The sequence below is a fragment of the Nematostella vectensis genome, chromosome 14 (assembly GCF_932526225.1).
Source record: "Nematostella vectensis chromosome 14, jaNemVect1.1, whole genome shotgun sequence".
NCBI classification, from domain to species: domain Eukaryota; kingdom Metazoa; phylum Cnidaria; class Anthozoa; order Actiniaria; family Edwardsiidae; genus Nematostella; species Nematostella vectensis.
The window spans coordinates 3940081-3966168 of record NC_064047.1 but is presented as its reverse complement, the minus strand read 5'-3'; the positions used below and the strand labels follow the sequence as shown (position 1 = coordinate 3966168).

The 26088-nt window shown below is 39.4% G+C and overlaps 2 protein-coding genes and 1 long non-coding RNA gene across 3 annotated transcripts in view; 2 read left to right on the top strand and 1 right to left on the bottom strand.

Moving 5' to 3' along the window:
* LOC5516651 (protein phosphatase 1 regulatory subunit 12A) overlaps window positions 1-26088 on the top strand; it is a 50550-nt gene that overhangs the window by 22746 nt on the left and 1716 nt on the right. The window contains exons 11-13 of the mRNA XM_048721593.1: window positions 15312-15545; window positions 15981-16048; window positions 24211-25414. Coding sequence (XP_048577550.1) covers window positions 15312-15545; window positions 15981-16048; window positions 24211-25414 — 1506 coding nt within the window. The remainder of the gene's footprint in view (window positions 1-15311; window positions 15546-15980; window positions 16049-24210; window positions 25415-26088) is intronic.
* Window positions 1405-15272, bottom strand: LOC116620770. The gene is made up of 3 exons (XR_007306474.1): window positions 14817-15272; window positions 2225-2312; window positions 1405-1805 (listed from the first exon to the last, which is right to left on the bottom strand). It is a non-coding gene; the product is annotated as an uncharacterized LOC116620770 (long non-coding RNA).
* On the top strand, window positions 11758-14640 carry LOC116620768. The gene is made up of 2 exons (XM_032386548.2): window positions 11758-12441; window positions 13290-14640. The coding sequence occupies exons 1-2, from the start codon at window positions 11832-11834 to the stop codon at window positions 13340-13342; spliced, it is 663 nt and encodes a 220-aa protein (XP_032242439.2). The 5' UTR covers window positions 11758-11831; the 3' UTR covers window positions 13343-14640.

Sequence of the window (26088 nt, the reverse complement as noted above, 5' to 3'; positions counted from 1 at the left end):
AAATAGGATGGCTGATTTAATATCAAAAATAAAACTTTTAATGTTCGAAAATGATCCTGTCTTTTGTCCTATATTTTCTGTAGGGCTTTTATGTCTCTATACCTCATTTCTAATGAACACACCCATACAGAGACAGATCCAGGGGTGGGAATGGGGGTGATTTTCTTCTGAAGACATCATATAAGTTAACTGTCACCAAATTTTTCTCATATGTCTGCTTAATGCTTTGGAGTATTTGGAAAGGGGTTGTTGGGTTGGTTTTCTGGAGATGATGGTGGCTAGTTTTAATTTCTGGTGCACACATGCTAATCTCAGGATCACATAATTCCCCGCTAGAATACGCAAAGTAAATTAGTGGCACAAAATAATAGAAACAATGCAATCTCAGCATATTACATTCAAAATCATGATCATTTCTGCTGCTTTACCACACTTTTAAACCAAAATACTCTCTCTCTCTTGCTTATAATTTTTAATGTTTGAAAATGACTCTGTCTGTTGTCCTATATTTTCTATAGGGCTTTCGTGTCTATACCGTATTTCTAATGAACACATCCATACAGAGACAGGTCCAGGGGTAGGAATGGGGGTGATTTTCTTCTGAAGACATTTGAAGCCATCATATAAGTTAACTGTCACCAAATTTTTCTCATACAGTATGTCTGCTAAATGGTCAAGTGGAGCACAATGACTTAAGTAAACATAAGTAACTTAAGTAAAGCTTGCGCCCTCTCTCTCTCTCGCTTATTTTTTTATAAGTACTTTTATTGTTAGATGCATTCACTGTACGCCGTTGTATTTTGATCACACGTGAAACTATTGAGAAAATTAAGTAAAATCTATGTATAATTTCCGGCTTTATAGTAGACCCCTGGTATGAAGTACCTGCCTTGAAGAACAGTTTAAAATAACTTAAATACCTCGTGATTTTGATAGAAGAACAGAGGGGCAAAGTTAGAAGTTCTCTATTTAATTTTGTATCAAGTAAAACTTTTACACAGTGTTTTAGTTGCTGTACTTAGCTTATTACAACGCATTAGCATCGAGTCGACGGTGCTTCCCGGGTCTGTGTTCAGCGTTTAGTGAACTATAAGTGCGTGTTTTTCGATATTGAATGTGGCATATTATTTTCGGGGTGTCAAACAGCTTCAAATAAACGGTTAGGCTGTATATTCGTACTCCCCTTCGCGCCGCCATTTTGTTTCAAGTAGCTTGGCCTACAAATACCAAGGGGGAGGGGGTGGGTACTCTGCTGTGATTGGATATTTTTTTTATTTACAAAATGCATCCAATTTTAGTTATGATCCTAACTGGATTATTTTGCGTCTTGGCAATGTTGTATTCGCAAGTGTCATTTCTAGTCAAAACAGACAAGCAATAATGGCAGACCAGCAAAGCTAAAGACTTTCTCCATAACTATTTATTTTGATCTCTCTGTTGTGCGTTTTTTCTGATGGCATAGCATTCATCTTCATTAAAGTGCTCATATCTACTCGTTCTGCAGTTGATTTCATCTTGAGATGATAGTACGGCATTCATCATAATCTTCAGTAGCGGATCAAGGGGGAGGGTTAAGGGGGTTTAAACCCCCCTTTGGGCTGCCAGAAAGCCTTATGTAACAAAAAAAATCCCCTCCCCCTTTGTCCCTAAGCCAAACCCCCCCTTTGTTGCAAAGTAAGGTTTGACCTCTCGCCCTCTCTGAGTTCTTTGAATAGCTGGGGATTTCTTCTTGAGATAGAAATTTCGCATTTTTAAGGTAGTAACAATTGTTTCTAGCTGTTGCTTGACATTTAGGATGACACTTCCTATGGAGAAACAGAAACAGAGTAAACAACAAAGTTGGAGAATGAGTGTGGCATAAACCGTTATTAGGTGAATTGGTAGATGACATTGGCACAATCATTGTAAAGTATTATAGAAGAAATAAAGCAGTTGCTAAAAAACAAATTAAAGAAATTAGTATCACCATGAATAGTGTTAGAGTTAGTTTGTTGTTGTAAGCTGGGACTTTAGCTGGTCTTTGGTTGGTGAGCGGTTTCTTGCAATTAACCTTCATCCCGATGGACAAATAACACGTGAACACAACTGCAAGAGAAAATTTAACAAAGGACATCTTTATGATGGCTAGGACCGTCGAGACACTATGAAACTCTTCTATTACTTTTGCTAGCTCTAGTACATTTGCTATGTCAATGAAGACTGTAGAAACCCATAGTAACGATACCTATGACGTAGTCTTGTTGCCAAGGAGACGATGCTTGAATGGCACAAGGATCTCATAGGCTCTTTCCAAAGCGATGGCCGTAACACAACTGAAAGAACAGGCTACTGAGATATAGTCGATCAGGGTAAAAGTGATGACAAGAGCAGTCTCTTCGGAATTAAAAAAAGGTAAGCTATTTTAACAAACAGCGTCAACCCAACCATTGGATCAGTACCAGTCAGGTTGACGAGAAGATAACTCGACTTCTTGACACGAAATTTCTTGCTCAGGAACACAGCGAGTGCCAGCCAGTTCACTATCACACATTTAGCAGGCCCGTAGCCGGGGGGGGGGGGGGGGGGGGGGGGGTTGGGGCGAATGTAATAAGGTGAGGAGAGGGGTATACCGGAATATTGGTCCGCTAAAATGCAAAAACGAACCACCCTGCTCAAAATCCTGGCTACGGGCCTGGTTGGGTAAAATCCTAACACGATTGCCGTCGTCGCTTTGTGTGTTCTTCTGAAATCCGAGTAATGCTGAATATGCAAGATTTCAAGATACCCTCTGGCTTTTTCCGTTTTAATAATAATAGTAGTAGTATTTGTATTTACTTTTTACTTCATTAAGAACTGTGCTTGCTTGAAGTTAACAGAGTTTAAAGATAATTAATCCATAAGTTTGACCAGTTGTCACTTATTTAACATTAATGAAAAATACTTTCTAAGCAGTTTAGCTTTTGGAATTATATCCGTTTATTACCTCATATCAATCAAGTAAGAAATGCTTTTGGGTTGTAATAAAAATAATTGCTAAATTCATCATTTATTCATAAAGGTGCAAACCAAAGTCAAATGTACACAGCTGTAAACCCCAATACATTTCTACTGTGCTCAAACACGGGGAGGGTTTGAATAGATAGCAGGGAAAGGCTGGGGTTGGTGAATTATTAAACAGTAGCATTGACTTTTAATACAGATCCCTGCTCAGCATTAACTTTCGATACAGTTATCTACTGATTAGCATAGAAAACACAACGACATATTTTTGTTAATTCTTTTACCTTAATTTAAAAACTAGCACAAATTTTGAAGCGATATACTTGCGTTAATTTTAACGCTCTATAAGTAAACTAGCTAACTTCTTAGGCTAAATTCAAACGTCGCATTACCCATGAGCCGTATTTAATGCAAATGCACGCAAATGAAAATAAAACAATCGAATTATTGATCATATTTGCATTGAATACGGCTCATGGATAATACAACGTTTGAACTTAGCCTTAATTATGAAATTAACTATACAGTTGTTAAGCACAGAATTTATACAAAAAGAGTTCCACATGTACATAGGAATAGAGGCCAAAATATCACCAGACAAATGAAAATTATAGTCCTGAGTTTCAGTTTCTGACTCTTTGCACTTGGCTTCACAAGAACCAGACTTGCGCAAGGAAAGAACCCTCTTCTTGAGTTTTTGGCACAGGGAAACGAGCTGTCGCCATCTCGACGGTTTGGCAATAAATAAAAATAATTTGCATTTTGGCCTCCAGTCGCTAAATAATAATTTACATTCGATTTGTGGTTTTCCGTTCATGCACTTTCTTTTTTCTAGGGAACGCATTTCGGAATGCGGCCCAATTACCGATTGCACAAGCCTCAAAAGAGCTAGGATATCTCATGCTCTCTTGGAAGCATACAATTTATTGTATTCTTGCCTGCGGCTCGCTATTGTAATTTCCCATATACAGATTAGCCGCTCATATTTTATCTATTACGCGAAAGCGCATCACCTATTTGCAGATGTTTTTCTGTAAATTTATCCCATAAAATATTTACAATATTATTAGAGTAAGTCTGTTATATATAAGACCAATGCCAAATATTCCCATATGGAAACCTGTATTGCCAAAATCCTTCTGCAGATGTTGCATCCTCACGAAATACCTGCTCTTTAAAAGCAACCGATGCTTTAAAAGCATACATCCTTACGATTAGGGCGTGGGCATCTTCACAAGCGCACACATTTGTCACATTTTGGACCACCCCCACTCCCTTCGAAAATTTAAAGAAAAATATGATATTGTTGACTTGATTATGCTACAGATACTTAAGTTCCAGAATTTCATATTTACATAAAATCACAAGCATTTTCTTTTGAATTTATATTCGTAATTTACATTAAATTCTGAAGTAATAATAATCTGGGAGGTTTGTCCTCTGGTCTCTTAGCGCTGTAAGTAGCTGGGGATTTCCCCTTGAGGTGATAACGCATTCATAATCAGAGAGTGTTTACCTTGGTTCTTCGAATGCTGTAATTAATTGGGCTGTTGATACATTAATCATCATATCAAGCAAGCGATGACCTCTGCTCTCTGAGGGCGTAAGTTACCTGGTATTTCCTCTTGAGCTTATTGTACAGCGAGGTTTACCTTTGTTCTCTGAGGGCGTAAGTTACCTGGTATTTCCTCTTGAGCTTATTGTACAGCGAGGTTTACCTTTGTTCTCTGAGGGCGTAAGTTACCTGGTATTTCCTCTTGAGCTTATTGTACAGCGAGGTTTACCTTTGTTCTCTGAGGGCGTAAGTTACCTGGTATTTCCTCTTGAGCTTATTGTACAGCGAGGTTTACCTTTGTTCTCTGAGGGCGTAAGTTACCTGGTATTTCCTCTTGAGCTTATTGTACAGCGAGGTTTACCTTTGTTCTCTGAGGGCGTAAGTTGCTTGGTATTTCCTCTTGAGCTTATTGTACAGCGAGGTTTACCTCTGCTCTCTGAGGGCGTAAGTTACTTGGTATTTCCTCTTGAGCTTATTGTACAGCGAGGTTTACCTTTGTTCTCTGCGTGCTGTAAGTAACTTGGAATTTCCCCTTCAGCTAATGATACATTATTCATCATAATCAATGTAGGCTGGCCTATACTCTCTGAAGTAGTGGCATAGTTTTCTTGAGCAGCTGATAGTCTACAAGTAGGCTGACACATTTTGATGACTTTGCACAGCCCTTTTCTGAACTCCGGCATTCGAACTGTGTAAATAACGAAATTGGCAAAAGAGTTGGCGTAAACCATAATCAATGCTATTTGATACACAATCCTGGCTCGATTAACATCAAAATATTGCATGCTGACAAGTACAATCTGAGATGGTACAAAACACACAATGGAGATAATTGTTACACAAAAAAGTGTTATGGTGAGTTTGATGGTGTTGTTGTTGGTAACTTGCCCTTGGTTGGGAAGAGGCTTTGTAAATTTCACCTTGATCCAGATGGCAAGATAACACAAGAACATGACCAAAAGAGAAACACCACCAAGGATCACTCTTGTTGTTACCTGAATTTGTCTGTGTATTTGTGTACGCGCGTTTACAGCCTCAAATATTTTGTCAACATTTGTTACGACTGCACCAATCCATGTGAATGAAATAACAATAAAGTAAACTTTGTTTCCAAGAAGAAGATGTTTGAGTGGTACCAGGATTGCATACGCTCTCTCCATAGCTATCCCCATGAATGAAAAGGCAGATCCGTATAATGAAGTGTAGTTGACAAAATTAAATATTGTTTTAAGTAGATCATAATGAAAATCCGCAAGCTCACAAACTGATTGAAACCCGAGGGTCAATCCAACCATTAGATCAGCAACGGTCAGGTTGACAAGAAGATAAGTCGACTTCTTGACGAGAAATTTCTCGCTCAGGAACACAGCGAGCGCCACTGAATTAACAACCACAATTATACATGCCTCTGTTAGAAAAGCAAGTGTAATAATGGAGTCAGTTTTGTAGTCCGTGTTGTTTGCCATTTGCATTTGAAAATGTTTAGCGTGTAGTTACGTTACCTAAGTGAGGCCCAAAAGCAACATTATGGATTTGCGTTAAAACAAATTTGATGATATCTTTCATATCAGGTAATCATTCTTTCTTTGTTTCAACTAGAAATAGCCAATTGCGTCTGCCTCTAAAAGTTTATTACTTGTTTATCACCTGTGCTTCTTCTTTTCAAAAGCATATCTCTGTCAAAGAAATTGATTTATGACTTTATTAAAAAAATTATAATCATATTGAATTGTATTAATATTAAAGAGAATTCTAAGTAATATTTGTTTAAACAGAAAGCAGAAACGATTTTACACCAACGGCCTTGTACTTATCATAAGCACATGAAATTGTGGACCAGAGTTGCAATAATTTGGAATTCTAACATTGATGATTGACAGTTGGTGAACAAATGTTACTGAGCGCTGTCAGCCGTCATTTTGGCATCTCACCAAAGAATGTGATAAAGCATCCGTTACAATCGTCTGATTTTAGCAAGCTGTTTTTGTTTGAATTTGGTAAATAGATACTAAGACTTTTTAGTAGTTATCTTCAAATTGCTCTAAAATTTGTCTTCATATTGATTGAAAACAATAATGATGGTGCGGCTTCCTTTTAACCTGTGTTAAATCAATTTCATAAGTTTTGCAGTTTTTATTACAATAACAATGCCGTTTGCCCCTTGTTATCAATAAACAGTAACAGAGAACAACCGTCCTTTGGAGAAGGGCCTAAAGTTTTTTTCTTCTTGTTCTAATCTTGTGGTACTTGCTGATAGGCTGGTTTTGGAATATGGCTGTTGAGGGTGTGGTTATTGAGAGCCGTGTTGTTGGAGTTGGGTTGTTGAAAGCGGTGTTGTTGGAGTTGGGTTGATAGGAGCTGGAGTTGGGTTGATAGGAGCTGGGTTGATGGGAGCTGGAGTTGATGGGAGTTGGGTTGATAAGAGCTGGGTTGAAGGGAGCTGGGGTTGATGGGATTTGGGTTGATGGGAGTTGGGTTGATGGGAGTTGGGTTAATAGGAGCTGGAGTTGATGGGATTTGGGTTGATAGGAGCTGTGGTTGATGGGAGTTGGGTTGAAGGGAGTTGGGTTGATAGGAGCTGCAGTTGATGGGAGTTGGGTTGATAGGAGTTGGGTTGATGGGAGCTGGGGTTGATGGGAATTGGGTTGATGGGAGTTGGGTTGATGGGAGTTGGGTTGATAGGAGCTGGAGTTGATGGGAGTTGAAGTTGATGGGAGTTGGGTTGATGGGTGTTGGGTTGATGGGAGTTGGGTTGATAAGAGCTGGAGTTGATGGGAGCTGGGTTGATGGGAGCTGGGGTTGATGGGAGTTGGGTTGATAGGAGCTGGGGTTGATGGGAGTAGGGTTGATAGGAGCTGGGGTTGATGGGAGTTGGGTTGATAGGAGCTGGGTTGATTGGAGCTAGGGTTGATGGGAGTTGGGTTGATAGGAGCTGGGGTTGATGGGAGTTGGGTTGATAGCAGCTGGGTTGATGGGAGCTGTGGTTGATGGGAGTAGGGTTGATAGAAGCTGGAGTTGATGGGAGTTAGAGTTGATGGGAGTTGGGTTGATGGGAGTTGGGTTGATGGGAGCTGGAGTTGATGGGAGTTGTGTTGATGGGAGTTGGGTTGATAGGAGCTGGGTTGATGGGACCTGGGGTTGATGGGAGTTGGGTTTATGGGAGTTGGGTTAATAGGAGCTGGAGTTGATGGGATTTGGGTTGATAGGAGCTGTGGTTGATGGGAGTTGGGTTGAAGGGAGTTGGGTTGATAGGAGCTGCAGTTGATGGGAGTTGGGTTGATAGGAGTTGGGTTGATGGGAGCTGGGGTTGATGGGAATTGGGTTGATGGGAGTTGGGTTGATGGGAGTTGGGTTGATAGGAGCTGGAGTTGATGGGAGTTGAAGTTGATGGGAGTTGGGTTGATGGGTGTTGGGTTGATGGGAGTTGGGTTGATAAGAGCTGGAGTTGATGGGAGCTGGGTTGATGGGAGCTGGGGTTGATGGGAGTTGGGTTGATAGGAGTTGGGTTCATAGGAGCTCGGTTGATTGGAGGTGGGGTTGATGGGAGTTGGGTTGATGGGAGCTGGAGTTTATGGGAGTTGGGTTGTTGGGAGTTGGGTTGATGGGATTTGGGTTAATGGGAGATGGGGTTGATGGGAGTTGGGTTAATGGGAGATGGGTTGATGGGAGTGGAGTTGATGGTAGCTGGAGTTGATGGGGGCTGGGGTTGATGAAAGTTGGGTTGATGGTAGTTGGGTTGATGGGAGTTGGGTTGATGGGAGTTGGGTTGATGAGAGTTTGGTTGATGGGAGTTGGGTAGATGGGAGTTGGGTTGATGGGAGTTGGGGTTGATGGGAGTTTGGTTGATGGGAGCTTGGGTTGATGGGAGTTGGTTAGATGGGAGTTGGGTTGATGGGGATGTGGAACTGTTGTGATTAATCAGAACCTACAAGTTTTTTTTATCCAGTCTTCTGCGTTTTGAGCTTGTATGTTCTAACAATTACAGAGGAGAGACCTTGGTCTCAGAGGCTTTTGGAGGTATTCTGTTGTTAACTGATGGTTTAGTTCTGTGACGCCTTTTAAAGATTGTGCATAGCTCTTTTCTAAACTCTGGCATCCGAACTGTGTAGACGGCAAAGTTTGCGAATGAATTTGCGTAGACTATCGCTCTTGCAATATGATACATTAAGCTGCTCTGGTCATGAAATAAGACTTTCCTTAGAAGAGTTACAGCAGCAGGTAAGAAGCAAATAATTGAAATAAGTGTGACGATAAATAGCGTCATCGTTAGTTTGTTGTTTTTGTTGTTGTTAGCTGGTCTTTGGTTTGGGAGAGGTTTGTCGAACTTCAACTTGATCCAGATGGCCAGATAACACGAGAACACAACCACAAGAGAGATTGCACAAAGGCCAACTCGTGCTATTACCTAAATGTTGTAATGCACTGTTGTGAGTACTTTTGCTATAGCTAATATTTTGTCAATACTAGTTAGGGATGCAAAAATCCATTTTAGAGCAATTCCAATAAAGTAAGTCTTATTTTTAAGAAGACGGTGTATAAAAGGCACCAGAGCGGCGTACGCCCTTTCCTTTGCTATAACCATGAGAGAGAGCACAGATCCTATGAGAAAAGTGTAGTTTATAAATTCTCCAATATATATGTGCTGGTCATTCAAGTTGATCAATTTTGTTAGCTCGTGGATTGATCTACCCCCCAGCGTCAACCCAACAATAAAATCAGCGACAGTCAATTGATGAGCAGGTAATATGACTTGCGAAATTTTCTTCTCAGAAAAACTACAAGCGCCAGTAAATTTACGATAACAATCACAATGGCCTCTACTAAATGAACATGCTCGAAAGGTGCAGGAACTTCTTTTGTACTGTTCACCATCGTGACGTTAGAGCATTCCCTTAAAGATTGTCTAGTTGTGGCTTCGAGTTGTTTGGTCGATGGCTATTTTATAAGTAGAAAGTTTTTTTTTATATATTGATAAAATACATTGAAATTGAGCGACACTTGATTGCTTTCAGTCTCTGAAGTTCTTTTTAATTAAAGTTTTACCTTATTAGTATTATTGGTTTTAGAATAATACAGGATTAGGAGATAAAAATTAGCCAAAATGAAAATGCTGCTTAATGCTTAGGCCAAGTAATAATGAATACATGTTTATTGTCCTGATAAGATCAAAATAGGGAGCATGCGGCCCTTTTTAATTAATATTTTTAATTAATTTTTTTCTCTTGGTTTATCAAAGATTCTTACGGTTCACAAAGGAAATTTCCGCGATGTTTCGAACGGGTGAAAAAATTCGTAAGAAAAGCCTTGAAACGGGAACATCTGCCTTTATTTCAGTGCCCAGGCACCGCAAAGGTTGTGAGGAACAAACAATCAAAAAAGCAGCAGAAATACATATTTTTTTTTTATTTTAAATATTGATGCGGCCCCGAAAAAGGATGCAGGCGGGGACGATAAACATGTCTTTTTTTTACTTGGCCTTAATGAAAATGCAACTGTTTCATAAAATACGATCACATTACTTTTTTAACAGTAAAAAGGAGTGTATCTTTTCTTATGTTCTCCTTGCATTCATTCATTTTCAATTTCATAGAGGAGATTCTAGACTATATGATTTTCTTAAATGCTTTTTCATACAATAGAATTTTTATGATATTTGTATCTAATTTTTGGAATTAAATTTCACTTACACTTTAATCACCAAGTACAAACAATAAATGTGGACTAGCACACTAGCCCGGTCGCAGCTCTAGATCCCACATGGATCTAAGCTGTGGTTTAAAGCACTTCGTTCGAGTCGAAGTCGCCCTGCAGTTTATTGACGATGAAGTTTAACTGAGGCAAACCGGCTATGCCATGCTGACGAGTCCTAATAAGAACGAAACAGCTGTCCATGGTTGCCGAACTGCACCGGTAATAGACTGTGCTAGCGTCTCGTCTTGGCCCGACTGGTGCCAACGTGTGTTTGGTAGTGTGCTGTTAAAGTCCACATTTATAAGCAATAAATGTTTTTTCGACATTTTATCCCAAACAGGGCAAGGGTTACAGATCTTTGGCGGCACTCCTATACTCAGTATAACCCCCCCCCCCCCCCCCCCCCCATCCTCAAGATCCGCCACTGCTTTTTATAATATTTTGTAGGGGTAGAAGGGGGAGGTAGAGTAGTTGTAGTTATTTTTATTCCAATACAGACCAAAGGTCGTGTAAAAAAAAAAGAGAAATTAATCGTTTCTCCATGGGGTTCTTGCAAGTCATGTACAGAATGCAAAACATTAGTTAGTCGCGGTGTGAGCTGATAAATACAACTGAATATATATTCCAAACTTGCTTCATTCTGACACTTAGAGTGGACGGCATGGCAGATACAGAGAATTTGCAGTAGGAGCCATTGGTATGTACGTTGCCAAAGAAAGAAATTATTAATTTTCAGTTATTTTCCCCAATCTAAAACGCCCAGCTTACTTTAGACGCTTATGGTTTTTACTTATAGAAGCTTTGCAAGTGATTGTCTTTCCGTCTTTTATGAACTCCTTGTTATTTATTTTTAATATTGTTCCTTGGTGTGTCTAGTTGTGTAGAGGAACCTAGAAAGCTCGAACTTATGGGGTTTTAAGCAGTTGATCCTTCATGTCAGATGATCAACGACTCGTATATTCTAGCAAATAAACAATAAACAAATCGTAGGTATAAATAGGAAATAAAATATAAGAAATAAAAAAAATAAATAAATAAATAACAATAATGAATAATAAATAAATAAATAAATAAATAATGAATAAATAAATAAATAAATAAATAAATAAATATTCTTTTGATGATCATTTGCCTTGCCTAGTTAAACCATTGTTGGCATGATACATTTGCTTGGTGTGCTTTTTATATGTCCTGCTTTGCGAATACACTCTTTTATAAAAGAACGTCTAATTTTCAGTTGAGGCAGGGCCGTTCTTATTTTTGGGACAATTTAAGGCTGAATATGTTCTTAACGATGTTCTTAAATGTTAGTGTATATAAGAATAAAATACCCAATATTATTAGGAAGAGAATTACACTAATGATCAATAGCAACAATAAGGTTGTTACTATGAGCACAAGAACGCATCAGGACTAGCAAAAACAATTTTTTTTTGCTATCTGAGCCTCGGCATGTTCTAGCATGTTCTTAAAATTTGGTGAAATCTAAGGCTTGACGTTCTTATAAAAAAAAGAGTGTATCTTATTTCAGAGAGCGTTGCTAGGCATTTGACACAACTGTGAGGGTAAATGAGGAAGGGTGGCGAGCTCTCGATCATTGTAAAACATGGGTGAATCCGTCGTATTAAGCAAAAGCCATCCTCGAAATGGAAGCAAATCTGCTCAAGGGAAGCCGTTTAAAGTTATTACACCAATATTTGCTTTTCTAGTGATGATTTTTTGCACTTTTTGTTTGTTAAGCCACGGAGATTCGATCTCGGACGCCAATTTAACAAGATCACAAAGATATCGGCGAAATATCGCGGGAGTGACGGGAAATATTACAGTTATGGGAAAAATAAACTTCAAAAGTGGCTCCGAACCGGAGTCTATCCCAGCGAACTCGCATCTGAAAGTCACCTTCGCCGATTCGAGCAAACAAGATGGCGGACACGAAATCTTAGTGGTAACTCAAGTCGATGTAAGCGTTTACAAGAAAGGTGCATCTTTCCATTACAGTGTGGTTAGCAAGAGACCCGACAAAGAGCATTCAGATTATCAAGTATCGGCTGTATTGAACATGGGCTGGGCGTCCAATGTAAAGGATAATTGGATTCGTAGTGGTGACTATCACACAGATACTGCACATCCAGTGAATATTACAGATAGTCAAAGCTTGTACACAGTGGATATCGAGCTAGTAAAGTATACTAGCAGCACTGGTCATGTCTCTATAGGTAAGTGTTACAGGGTCGCATCCCTAAATTTCTCTTTTTCATACGTGTCAACCTCCGAAAATCTCAATGCTTGAGAATTTTTTTTTTGGGGGGGGATAAGGTATATTCATTTTTTGGGGGGAGGGGTGGGTATAACCTCGCAGGCAATGCCGTAAAGAAAGCTTTTGCAAACAAATACACTCATAGATCTCACGAGGGGGTTAGTTAAATTGCGCTGTGCAAGGGAATTATTGTTTTAAATATTTTAATAGAAAATAGGAAAAATAATGATTTTCTATAGAATAATTTTTCGGAAGCAATAAAAAACGCAAAAAAGCGGGAGATTTGTTGCTCAACGTGGGAGAAAGGGAGAAGGGGTCCAAAACCTTGAGACTCCCACCTAATGTGGGAGAGTTGACACCTATGCTTTTTTCAAGGGCAGATCCTTACAATGGAGGGGGGGGGGGGGGGGGGTGTGTTTGATTTACTTTCTGTATGGCATCCTGGTATCCCAAAACACCAAGTAAATACCTGAGCTTGAATTCTATACCCCAAAACCATTACTTCAATTCAAGCACACATCAAATATAGGGATTTTAGCTCCCAATGATAGACCTTCTAAAGTTTTAGTCCATGAAGATCTCCCCCCTCTTATCCCTCAGAAGCACTGCTGTTTTACTAAACGAAGAAAAAGGACAGTGGAAAGGGGATAACATGGATCTTTGGCTGGGGCTAAGCTCTGGAGGAAGAGGGAAAAGGGATTTTTTTAGTATATAGGGTTGTCGTTGAGGATCTCTTACCCAAACACTGTTCAATGTCAAGATATCTAATTTATATTATTGTATTGCTTATATTTTTGTGTTATACAGGTAACATTGTCCTTGTTTGCTCAATGCTTGGATCTGCCCTGTATTTGTTTTGAAGATACAATTATGAAAACTGAGATAATATGAAGATATAGATAGAATATTATTAAGTATAAATAATAGGTGCATAGTATGGCACTTATATCAATTGAACCTTGATTTTTAACCCATTGATCTCTTGTCTGATGCATACTTTCAAGACCATTCATCTCTTAGACTAATGCCTGGATATTTTAATCTTGTTGTGTTTATTTTTTCTTTTTTCTTTTTTTTTTCTTTTGGCTTGTGGGTACTTCTTACCACCAGTATAGGCAGATTGAGGGATCAATGGGTTAGTGTGATGTAGTCAGCACCCTTCTTAATGTGAATGTAAACTTGAGAAGAATAAAGAACTGCTTACATCTGCATGGAACTGTGCATTTTTGTAATCAAAATTCCTTGAAAAATATGTTTACAGATGTATTTTTTTATTACCTGTCTAATTTCAAATTCATTTCTTATTTGGAGATAATGTGAAATTATGAAGTTATTTTGAGTATTACTATAAGAATTTTAAAAAAAATCCAAAATTTATAAACTATTTAAAACTTCAGACCAAGTTTTCGATTTTACCTTTTTTTCCTCTGCTTGTTCAGTGCATTTCTGTCAGATGACATATTGGCAATTCTAAGTTTAGTTCAATGAAAACACTTCAAGGCCTTAGACTGGTGGAGCTGTAACCGGTCTCGGAGTATAAGAGGGCATGATAGAGAAAATTTAAGAAAATATTTGAGGGCGCAACAATGCCCCTATTGGTCATTTCCTTATAATTTAAATATTTGGGGGAGGGGATGTGCCATGGCCCTGACCCATAGCTGTCAGACTCACTTTAGGAAAAATATTAAGAAAATGCAGTAAATGTATCAGAAGATAGCTAATGTGGGAGAATACAGTAAATGTATGGATATTTTCAAGAAAGTTAGGCTTGAGAAAAGGTTCAAAATCTTGAGACTCCCGCCTAATGCAGGAGAGTTGACAGCTATGCTGGCCATAAAGTAATATATTTCATGCTTCGAATTCATTAGCGCGAATTCACAGATTCCTCAAAATCACTCAATCATTTGTTAGAAAACAGATATATAAATACATATATATTTCTTTATTTATATGCATTGTTAAAATGTCACCCTCGTAAAATAAAGGATATTGTATTGTATTGTAATTTGGTTTGATTGACTACCTATAATATCAAATGATACTAAAAAGCCATGACAAGTGTTGTAACAATGATGCTTACCGTGGGGTATTATAAAAACAATAACGATGATAACAATTGTAATAATAATGTAATAAAGCATGACCAAACGTCCCAAAATAGGATGCTCCTTTACCCAATCCCCCTCTCCCCCCCCCCCCACCCCCCCCCCCCCCCAAAAAAAAAAAGCTTATCTCAAAAGCCGTCAAAATTCGAACTGGATTTTGCTTGACATTAAAGGCCAATATTTTCATGTTCCCTTGTTTACTGTTGGCACTATTGCAAACTATACTTACCTTTGGGCAATAGGTTACTTTTGTCGTCAGACATATGTCATATCATCCTCTCAGAGGCCTTGTTTAGTGAAAGTCTTGATGGACCCGCCATGTTTGGTTGTGAGAAGCCCTGAAAACAAGCGTCGAGTAACAGCACAGGGAGCCCGTTACCGCAGACAAAAATAAAATCACCTGTCGTTTTAGTGTAGCTCTCAATACAAAGGATTTCTAATAACTCAAGGGCTTCAGCTGGTGATCAAAACCTTTCAAATTGTAACATATTAATCAATTTCTAATAGCTATTTTTTTACATAAAAAATGTCTTGGGCGAGGGCGCGGCAAAACCGTGCGGTGGTGAAAAACGAGTCGTAGTAAAAAATGAACAGGAAATTTTTGTGCAAGTTGATTTTGGTATTTCTAGCGCGTCACAATTCTAGTAGTACTTCTAGACCATCAAGCTTAGTCCATTGATAAGATCGAGCTAAAAACGGAAGCCCTTGTTTGTATGTTTTTCAGTACCCATGGGAAAGAAAAGACTACTTGAAGCATATTGAGTGGCGCAAAAAGGAAGCAGAGAAGGACGAGGAACTCATGGGCCGACGGCAACGAGGCGATACTGGTCAGCGGCCACTTGAATACCACGAAATGTGCGCAATCGAGCGCGCGTTCAGTGCGCAAACGCAAAGACAATCCAGACCTCATCGGCCAAAATCACCGGAGAGGAAGCCTCGGGAGAGACGCAAATCAGAGGTATTTGGACCCAAGAACCCTATCCTATCGGTCAATCCTATGATCATATCATCTTCATTATGATTCCCATCGATCATCATCACCATCATCATACTTATCATTATCAATCGCTGATCATCACATTATGATAATGATGTTGATAATAATGTTGATGATGATGATGATGATGATGTTGATAATGATGTTGATGATGATGATGATGATGATGATGATGTTGATAATGATGTTGATGATGATGATGATGATGATGATGATTATGATTATGATGATATATGTTTATTACTAGCAGAGAAACTTTAATTCTGCGGGGAAGACCATCATTATCATTAATATTTGCGTATTCATGTTTGCGTGTTTTAAAGGGAAGCTCTAATTCTACGGGGAAGACCTCCATCATCATTTATAATTTACGTATTCGTGGTTGCGTGTTTCCAGGGAAGCCCTAATGCCACGAGTAATCCCGGCCTTAAAGCTACTCCAATATCTAACGGTGCACTTATACGGTGAGTAATGCACTCTCAGAAAGAAGGGCTTTTTTCTACTAGAAGCTCAAAATTAGTAGAATTGTCCCGAGAGACTAGAAACTAAAAACATTTATTGTCGTTGTTCGAGGCCTGCTGTCCGGTTCTCGATAAAGCGGCTTTATTTGTAAATTACTGTTTTGGGGTTTTCGGGCCGATGCCTGGGGCTCGGGGAGGGGGGGGGGGGGGGAGGGGTCACTGCTCACCACAGGAATCCCGGAAGCCCGGTAACAATAATTTCCCGAACTAACCAACTGGAGAGCGGGAAAGCAGCTGAGGTTGTTATGGATGTCCTAGTTGGCATTCACCTTATTTACCCTCCTCAGCAGGCTTCTCTTTTTGTGTTACTAGCTCTTTCCGCATATTACCAGAACAGGGGTCCCGAACTTTTTTTCGAATATAAAAGATATGTGTGCGGAAAGGGAATCGTTCTTATTATATGCTGTTTGTGCTTGAACGCGTTAGACTTCCACTTTAAACTTAATACCGGGTCATTTTCACCGAGTTACTCACAGAATTGTTAATTGATACTCTATTTCTTTCTTAGCCCTTTATCCTGGGAATCGAGCGATATTTTTCTGATTTTTTAAATTCATAGGAAGCAAAAAAGAGCTCGAAATTCTGATGTTCACGGTTCAACCCTTTATTTACTCCTGCAACGAACTTGATCCTGTCCTACAGATATAATGACAACGCGAAAACCTTCCCGTTTCCGGTGTCAACGCGGACACCCTCGCACATAAAGAATTCCCGGCATGCCGAGCGATCAAAACTCGCGATAACTGAGACATCTAGAGAATGCTTTCAGCAGTTAGAGGCTTGAAGAGGTTTAGGCGAAAGCTTGCTAATATATTATCATCTGCGAGAGCGCTGCCCGATAACCTCTACAGCAGAAGGCCAAAACTTCTAAACAACCTGGTTTCGGAAATGCACTAAGAATTACACCTTAAATTGACAGTCTTGAGAATTAATGTAGCGATAATGGGGTCGTAATTATCTTCCTCTTTGTACGTGCTTTTATGGGGCAGCTTATATACTTTGGTTGTTAATTAGAGCCAGGTTAGGAAAGCTTTTTGCCACGCCTTCATGCTTAACAAAAGAGATGATTATTGTTCAAAGAATGGCGCCATGATTTAGGAATACCCTTTAATGGTTTTAACCCCCTGAGTCTAGATAAACAAATTCCTGGATTGATTTTTTTTTCCTGTGGTTCTATCTAAAGCACCGGCAAATTGTTTATTATGCATGTTCTCAAATGAAGTGAACACGCGTTCCCACTGTGTGACACTTAATGGGTAGCTTTGCAAAACATCGTTGTATTTTTGACAAAATTCCAGATCTATCTTTATCGCCATCTAAATAGAATGTTTTAGTGATCGCTGACTTTGAGAAATAACAGAGGATCTACGACATATGTTGACGAGTCTAATGGCGAAGAACTAGCCATATATATTTACTGTTTATTGCTTCAATGGAAATTGATGGATCGACATAATTCACTCAAGGACGTGCAGTTGTATTTATGCTCCCTAAAAAGGTATAGTACACACATAAATAGAGACACAAACCGCTAATAGCGTATACCCATCGTTAAAATCGTTAATAAAACCAGGGTACTGTTCATGTTACTAAGTGATAATTTAGCTAAGAATGCAACACAATGAGTAACTTGGCAAATCAGGCAAAGAAAAACCTTGTGTAACTTAACATGGTTTTGGTGTGAATGCAGCATAAGCCCGGGGGGGCTTCCATGTCGAACTGATAGGGATTCCTGTCGTATTTTTTAGGGGTCAAAATTGGGACTCAGCTATTTTTTTAGGGGGTATCCGAGAAAAAAAAAAATAGGCTTTTCTCTTAGTAATGGTATTTTTTAATGCTTCTGATGTATTTTTTAGGGTAGCAATTTTTGGCGTGCAGGTATTTTTTAGGGGTATTTTTCGAATTTCCCAACGAACATCCTTATCACTTTTACCCTGAAGAACCCCCCCCCCCCTCCCTCCTCCGGGAGCATAAGTCAGAAGTTATACAGTGCTCTTTACCCATGCTTACATGCGGGCTTGTCGCGTAGTCGCAAAGCTGGTTGACGACAACCTTTTGTCAAACGACTGTATAACGACCTACCCGTGAGTTCGATTGTGCTGCTGGCATAAAGATGCACGGGCTCGAAAGAATGTTTGACCACACAGCACCAGCCAATAGTATTATATCTCTCTTTTCAATTCGCTTGCGGTCAGATAGATATCCGCTTACGGCAGTCTTTATCATAGCTATAGTAAAGGGCGTAAGGTAACACGGGATAGTGAAACGCGAATCACATTCTCGCCTCGGCAAAGATTTCTACAATTTCTTTTCGTTTAAAATGACTCCATCATCCTGGAGAAAGAACCCATACAAATATTATATAATTATTGAATTATTTCATACTTACTGTTTAAGTATTGAATAGTTTTGAATTGCTTGAACGCTCGATAACATTTTCTAAAATATATTTCACCATGACCAAATCTATAAGTCGAACTTTTTCTGAAATAACTGAATTCTTGAATTCGTGGAATGAAAAGATCGATAAGGTTTTCTTTCGTTTTTATTCTATAGGCTTTTCTTTCGTTTTTATTCTATATAAATGACCAGGCCCGTACCCATGGGGGGTACAGGGGGTGCGAATGTACTCCCCACAACGGCCAAAGGTCCACTTTTGGTTCCCAAAAGACGTGCTATTTGTAGACAAAACTATAAAGCATAACCTAGATCATTCTGGTATGTAGCCAAATCCGACAATAAACGTTCCGTGAAGATACTGCAAAGGCATAAAAAAGCCCTTTTAGTCTGATGACTATAACATCTTTCTCTTGCTATGTAGCCATTGTAGGTTAAGACTTTTTCATCAGCCTTGGATTTCATTGGTCTAATTCCTTTCAAGATAAGAGGTCTGCCAACGTCCCAGGGAATTAACGAAACATATAGTAACCCTTTTTATCTCTTCATTCGTGAAGTGAGACGTTTTCAAGATGGCCAAAGTCATCCTTGCGACCTTTGTTTCGCAGTCTAACCTTTCTATTACATGTTTCGTGCCCTTTTCTCGCTTTTTGCTAAAAACATGTATGTAATCACTAATTGCTCTAGATCTTCAGTTGGAAGGTTGATGCTCTATATTGTTTTACCATCAAGGGCCGAATTCCTCGAAAACAGGTCAACGCTAACCCAGGGATACATGGGTTGTTTATCGAATGTCTCAATAACCATATTTATTCCTGGATAAGCGCTAACCTACTTTCTTGGAACTTGGTCCAGGCCCGTAGCCAGGGCCTGTCCGGTCTAATGAAGGAAAATTGGGAACCACTGCGAGCTACCTAAGAGAAAATGCTCCGCTTATGGGTGGCCGACTCCCCCCGCTCAAAATCCCACGGCTGCGGGCCTGCCATCGATGGTTTTTTAATCTCTAAAGAAGGAGGGGGGGGGAGGAGGTGCACTGAAACTGCAAAATTTTAGCTAGCACATCTGCTCCCCCTACGGCTTTTACGACCCCCAAAAAAGTGGTGATATTTGTGGTGTTTTTTTTTTCCAAGTCGCTATTATATTAGACGATTTATTTCATTTTATTTGTACGAGTTTCTTGTGATACTCGTTTGGAGGGTACATATTTAAATTAAGCATTCAAGCATTTATTGTTTTACTTTATTCGTTTAAGTAATTTTAGAGCATGTACTTATTTTTAAACAAAATCTTTTTCTTTTTTCAAAAACTTTTTCTTAGTTTCCAAAGTGTAAACTTTCAAAAGACAGCACTTAAACAAAAGCAGATGATATATGATTTGTGTGGGGTCATAAAGCTTGAAGTCCCGTTGTGAAGAAATAATGGGCTTTGTTCAAGAGAAAACATTACGAATTTCACAGTAGGCGGGATTGTGTGACCATTACAAGGTCACACAGGTTGAGCGTCTCTCGTCGGTATCGAAGTACTATTAACTCCTGAAAAAGAACAAAATTCCAAATACTTGGAAGGCTTCTGCCTACCGATTTTCCTACATTGAGCTATTTGAGGGGCACTCTTCTTCAGGAAAATTCTTATTTGACAACAGATGTGACAAGATATATGTAATTTATGCAAATTGTCGACGTTGTTTGGCGGATGGCTCGATTGGATTTGGCTTTGGTCGAGTCTCCTTGGTGCCTCAAGAAATCTAGATATCTCTAAGGCTACAGTCAAGAGTTCTAGACCGATCAACATAGAATAATTTTTGAAGAGTTTTGGAGGTTTTAATGGAACTAGAAACGACCTGAGAGCTCTTTTTAAGCGCGATGTTTGGGCGCCTCCGCTGTGTTGTCGTTAGAAGGTTAGTGTGCACGCAGAACTCTTGCGAACGTTTCACGCCACTTCAGGTACTCGCGCCGTCCAATTAAACCGCAAAAATGCAATTGTACCTAGTATATCTTAAGCACTGTTTAAAGAACAAACTTTTGCTTAACCACAGGGTGTAGGATTTAGTGGTTAAGATAAAACAAAGATGCTAAGCCCTAAGTCGTGTATAAATTTCCCCGTATCGTTTGTTGTTCTACGCGCGTTTTGTTAGCCTTCTAGTAAAATAACGGATTGAAAATGGCGTGACTTTTATCACATGCTACTAATTAAGACAACACCTATATGCCAGATATTTATTTGCAGTCTGAACTTTTTGTAGATTCTTATTATCGAGTTATTTCTCAGCGAGGAATTGTATTTTTCTAGTGTCTGGTGTCCTTGATTGTGTCTAAACCGCGCGCGCAGTCCATAATTGCCACATAAGACCTTTTGCTCTCTGGTAAAACGTAAAGCCTTTAATTTTCACGTACTGTGAGCTTGTTTTGATTCTGATGATCCAGAATTTCCATACAAAAAGATTTAGAGCCATGGCTGTTTTTCAAGGAAAAGTGCGAATAACTGTTTGATTTTATTGTTACTGAGATAAAGATTATAATTGAAATTCGATTATTCTTCGTGCCACGTGAAGAGACTAAATAACTCTTTGTGATCAAATTCAAATGAATTCTAAATGATTGTATAGGGGAGAATAAGTGTTCTTTATAAAACCAAGTCAAGACCATTTCATTCCCTAAAATTGCTTGTGTCAACAAATAAAATGCTTGCTTAGGATGGATCCACTGTTTCTTGAGCACGAATGTTTTCGTCGGTTACATAAAGGATTTCAAAGAAGTTGTAGATAGACTTGATTGGCTCATATTTTTTAAACGTTTTGTCAGATTGCGATAACAGATTTATATAGCTTTCTACATCGGTTAAATGATCATGTTTTTATCTTTTTGCGGTTCGAGAATATTTTGCGGGGGCATCTTAACTTTGTGTTGACATACGCATTTATGCAGTCATATTTTATCTTGCGGTCTCTATAGAAGAGTCCAATTTCAAATTAGTCCAATTCCAAAGGAAATCCATTTTTGATTAAAAACTACCCAAAACTAATTTTCCTATCAAAGCCAATTCTCTTATTGCGAAAGAGACAATGTAGAAATTCACTTTATTTCAAAAGGCTCTTGAAATAAGCAGTAAAAGTAACATTATTGCATAGTTTAGGGACAAAATTTGCGTAATGGATTTAACTGTACAATCCAAGATGTGTAGGTTGGTGAAATCTCGATATAACATGCATGCGGGGATTTGAGAGGGCCTAGCTGTGATATAGTTGTTGCCCTAGGTCAAACAAATTTAACAGCAGATGTTAGCAGTGGTAAAGTATTATTAAAACCACGTTACAATTCCTTATGGTGAGCTGATATTATGAAGCTGATAGAATACTTTTAACTATACGCTTTCTTATCCGATAATGATATGCTTATTTATGAATCCGGAAATATCTAATTCCTATAGTTTATTTTTAACACACTCTATTGACTTGTAAAAACAGTTTTTGTTTCTTTTTCTGTATGGTCTAGGGTTCGTCCAAATTCTTCAGGATTTAAATTTTTCTGGAAAGTTAATATCAAAACACTTCTGTGCTGTGAGGTGGTTATTTCAGGCTTTAAGTCTTTCATTGCCATAACGCCCTGAGACGCCTGTAAAATATAGGCCCAACTCCAAAACGTCAAAAATGCAAACTAAACATCACCAGACCCGGATACTCATAGATTCATCCAAGGCATAGACGACCTTCAAAAGCGCATCAAAGCAATGTAATAGAATTGACTTTTTTGTCAAAATATCAACCTTGATTTCTGACCAATCCGTAAACAAATTCTTAAACTAAGAAACATTTCTTACCAAAAAAGACACAAAATTCCGAACTACAAATAGAGACAAGCAAACACAGATCAAGTCACCAATTGATACCTTTATTGCGCTCCGTCAGGTCCCATTTTACAGCAATAAGTCACAATAATCAATGCTAGAACCTCCATTAGAAGCGAGTCACCATGTTTAGCCTATTTTGCATGCCTGCACTGCATCATGGGAGTCATGGAAACACCTTGACAGACAGGCGGGCAATCTCCTCCTCCAGAATCATAACAGTTTTTTTATAAGTCTCTTTGCCCCGAAGCCAAACAAAACATTTCCAGGTCCAAGGAACCTAGAATAAGCCTGAAAACAATTTTTGAATAAGGTTGGGTAGCAAAGATGGATGGCCCACATTGGAGAGTATGAGGCCATTCACCAGAAAATTCCTTTCTAACTTGGTGAAGCCCAGACAAGGAATTATCTCATTGAATCAACCTCAGCGTGCAAACATCCATGAGCACAGCATTAATTATGCCCAAAAAGACTTCATGATGTCCTAAGGCACTCTACAGATGTGAAAAAGCTGTAATTTTTAAGCAAATTTCAAGCAAAACGGTTTACAAGCAAAGCTGTTTATATTTTTAGGCGCACTGTGACAGCTAAATGTCAAATCATTCGAAAGAGATGAAACCTGATTGGTTGGAAGGAAATCCGATAAAATGATGTAAGCCTTGATTGGCCCACTTTTTCCGGGCAGTGGAATGGTTTTCTCTGTGATGAAAACTTTCTACAACTCGACACAGCTAGAACATGAAGCGATTTCCCGTATAAAGTTAGCGGGCAATTAAGATTTTGGAAGAAACACCCGAAATAGTTTACCGGGTGACATTCAGGGTTTCTGAGTTTATTGGCGTTTCAAGAAACGACCACATGGAAACACAAGTAGTTCACTATTTTCCAATAAAGAAAAAAAACAAATTGAATAAGCTTATTATCTCATAAGGTTCACTGATTTCACATGAAACTTCCACGCTGTGTAGCCATTTTGGGAAACAAGGTAGGCTAATAGCGGCAAAATTTTGGGGGTCGTTGCTTTTGGAGTCGTAGCTTTTGGGTTCACAGGTTTTAAGTTTAAGGTCTACGTTTTGTGGACACCGGGCTTTAAATTGGGTTATGGGCCATGCCTGGTGGCCCAGCGATCATTGCGGGCGCACACAAGGGTCTCTACTTGCGCAAAGAGCGCTCGCACCACTCGGCCGCCTAATTATATTCGGCGAATTGCACTAAGAATTCACGTGACTTTTTGAGTTGCAAATTCAAGTGAAATTCCACGCCAGAGAGGGACGTAAAATATCCATATCAAACATATTCCCCACGGATAGTGTCCTTCGTATGCATTGCCTTATATGGGCATTGATGCCCATATTTAGAAGAGCTAAAGTTTTCCCGCTCCCTGGTCTCCAGAAAACATGGTGAAAAATGCTGATTCCTGTAAATTTAAGACTCGAGGCAAAAATGTGTCAAAAAAACTTTATCGCTTGGTCAAATCTTTATCACACAAGCCTTGAAAAGCCCTTAGACCCAGGCCTCCAAGAGATTGGCCGAGCGAGTTTTAAGGTCACCCAAATATTGATATGAAATATTTCAATCAAAATAAGCATTTTCTGACTGAGAAACTTTCTGGCTGATTGGCAAACTAAATTGTTGTTGATATTTTCCCGCCAAAAGTCGGAGAGCGGACAAGTTTGCCACCTGAAATGTCACGTGGTTTGTTAGTACAAGGAATTCGTTTTTGCTTGCCGCTATCTTGAAAAAGAACACTGGAGACTAACGTTTTAGATTATCACAGGTTTTTAATGTGCGCTCGTCCCAGGCCCCATGAGACCATTTATGTGTGACAACTGATTAATAATTAAATTCTTTTATATTTATTTCAGCACTAAAAGTCGTGAGGACCTTGAAGAGTACGGACCATACGTACCCCCAGCAGCGGTGGGAGAAAATGGAATTCCATCAGGAAATCGAGAAAAATCCCACGGCAAGAAATCATCATTCTTCGGGTTATTCCGCAGCTCTAGTGATCCCGACTTCCACGCAAACTCTAAAACACGGAGGTCTTTTAGTTGGAGGAAAAAATCTCCCGCGAAGAGGCACGCACCGGAAGGTGGAGAGTATGATAAATCACTTCCGGTCAATGGAGTGGATTCACTTCCGTTAAAAACACATCCGGTTGATGACGAACTACCGGTGGACCAGATTCTTGATGATAAGCTAGATATTGATCGGTTGTCAACTGAAGCTCTTCAAATTTCTGAACTTCCGGGTTATTCACTTCCGGTGGAAGAACCCGTACCTTTGAACAATTCACTTCCGATAGATTCGCTATTTCCGGAAGATCCTTCCTGGAGAAGGGCAAAAGAAATTTGGGAGAAAAACGAGACGGGGGAGACAAAAGAGGAAAGGAAAAAGAGACATAAAGATAAGAAGAAGAAACGCGAGGAGAGCAAGGAACGTCGGAGACATAGCGACAAGGCTGTAAAATTGGAACGGAAACGGGAAAAGGAGGAGAAAAAACGAGATAAGAGTGAGAAACGTGAACGAAGTCGAGAGCGAAGTAAGGATCGTAAAAAGGACAGAGACTCTTCAAAACATAGAGATAAGGAAAAGGATAGAAGTAGGGAAAGGGACAGGTCCGGAAGTAAACACCGGTCGAAAGATCGGACAAGACGGGATAGCGGTGATTCGCACGAGAGACAACATAGACCACAGCGCTCAGGAAGCGATGCGTCTAACGATAGCAGACGCGGCACGCATAGGAGCCGTAAACACAAACATAGACTCGAATCAGAAAAGAAAGCGAAAAATGTGAAAAAGATAATAATCCATGAACTAGACAACCTCGAACTTGATTCCGAGGGACTCAAAGAGATTTTAGATAAGTTGGATGGACTTGGACGCTTAAAAAGAAAGGCCGACAGATCACGTGACAGATCTAGGTCACGAGAATCACAAAGGTCACGTGAGCGAGTGGAGAGGTCACAAGGCAGGTCATGTGAGCATCACAAGGCGCGTAGAGCTAAGGAGAGGGAGAGGAGACGGAAGATGAAGGGCAAAGAAAAACACGTGTATATTGACTCTGAGGTAAGGGCGTCTAAAGGCACTAGGATGTTAGCGCAAGTGAAAACACCATTGCGCTTGATAATCTAGTGAGAATAGGAGAATTTTTCTGTTGTGCTCACGCTTTCGTCCTAGTGAGAACCAGTTTCAAGGCGCGTAACTGGGCTACTCCGCCCCCCCCCCCCCCCCCCCCCCTTACCCCCTCCACCTTCTTCGACAACCAATGGTTCGCAAAGATGCTTGACGATAGACAGAAAAAGGAATTTCAAGCGTTTTGTTTCCTTGTTAAGCTTAGATTCCATCCCCCAAAAGCAGACGTTTACGATCCATCACATTGGCTTACATAAGAAACCTGCGTTCAAAAAACATACACTCTTTTTTTTTAAAAACGTCCAGCCTGAGATTTAACTAAATTCTATAAACATACCGAAGCTCAGATAGCAGAAAAATATTGCTTCGTTTTTCTGATCTGAAAAGCAGAATCGAATTGTGTTTATAATATTAACCATTATTGCTATTGACTCTTCCTAATAATTCATTTTTATTTTTATATTATGTTTTTATATACACTAAAATGTAAGAACATCGTAAAGAATATTTTCAGCTTTAAAATACCACCAAAAGTAAGTACGGCCCAGTCTTAATTGAAAATCAGACGTTTTTAAAAACCGTGACCCTCTACTTCCGGTTGCCCGCCC

What these genes read in the sequence shown, in the direction of transcription:
- LOC116620768 (XM_032386548.2), top strand. Translation starts at nt 11,832, where the DNA reads ATGGGTGAATCCGTCGTATTAAGCAAAAGCCATCCTCGAAATGGAAGC. An exon ending in CACTGGTCATGTCTCTATAG is followed by an intron (nt 12,442 to 13,289) that starts GTAAGTGTTACA and finishes TGTGTTATACAG; the next exon opens with GTAACATTGTCCTTGTTTGC.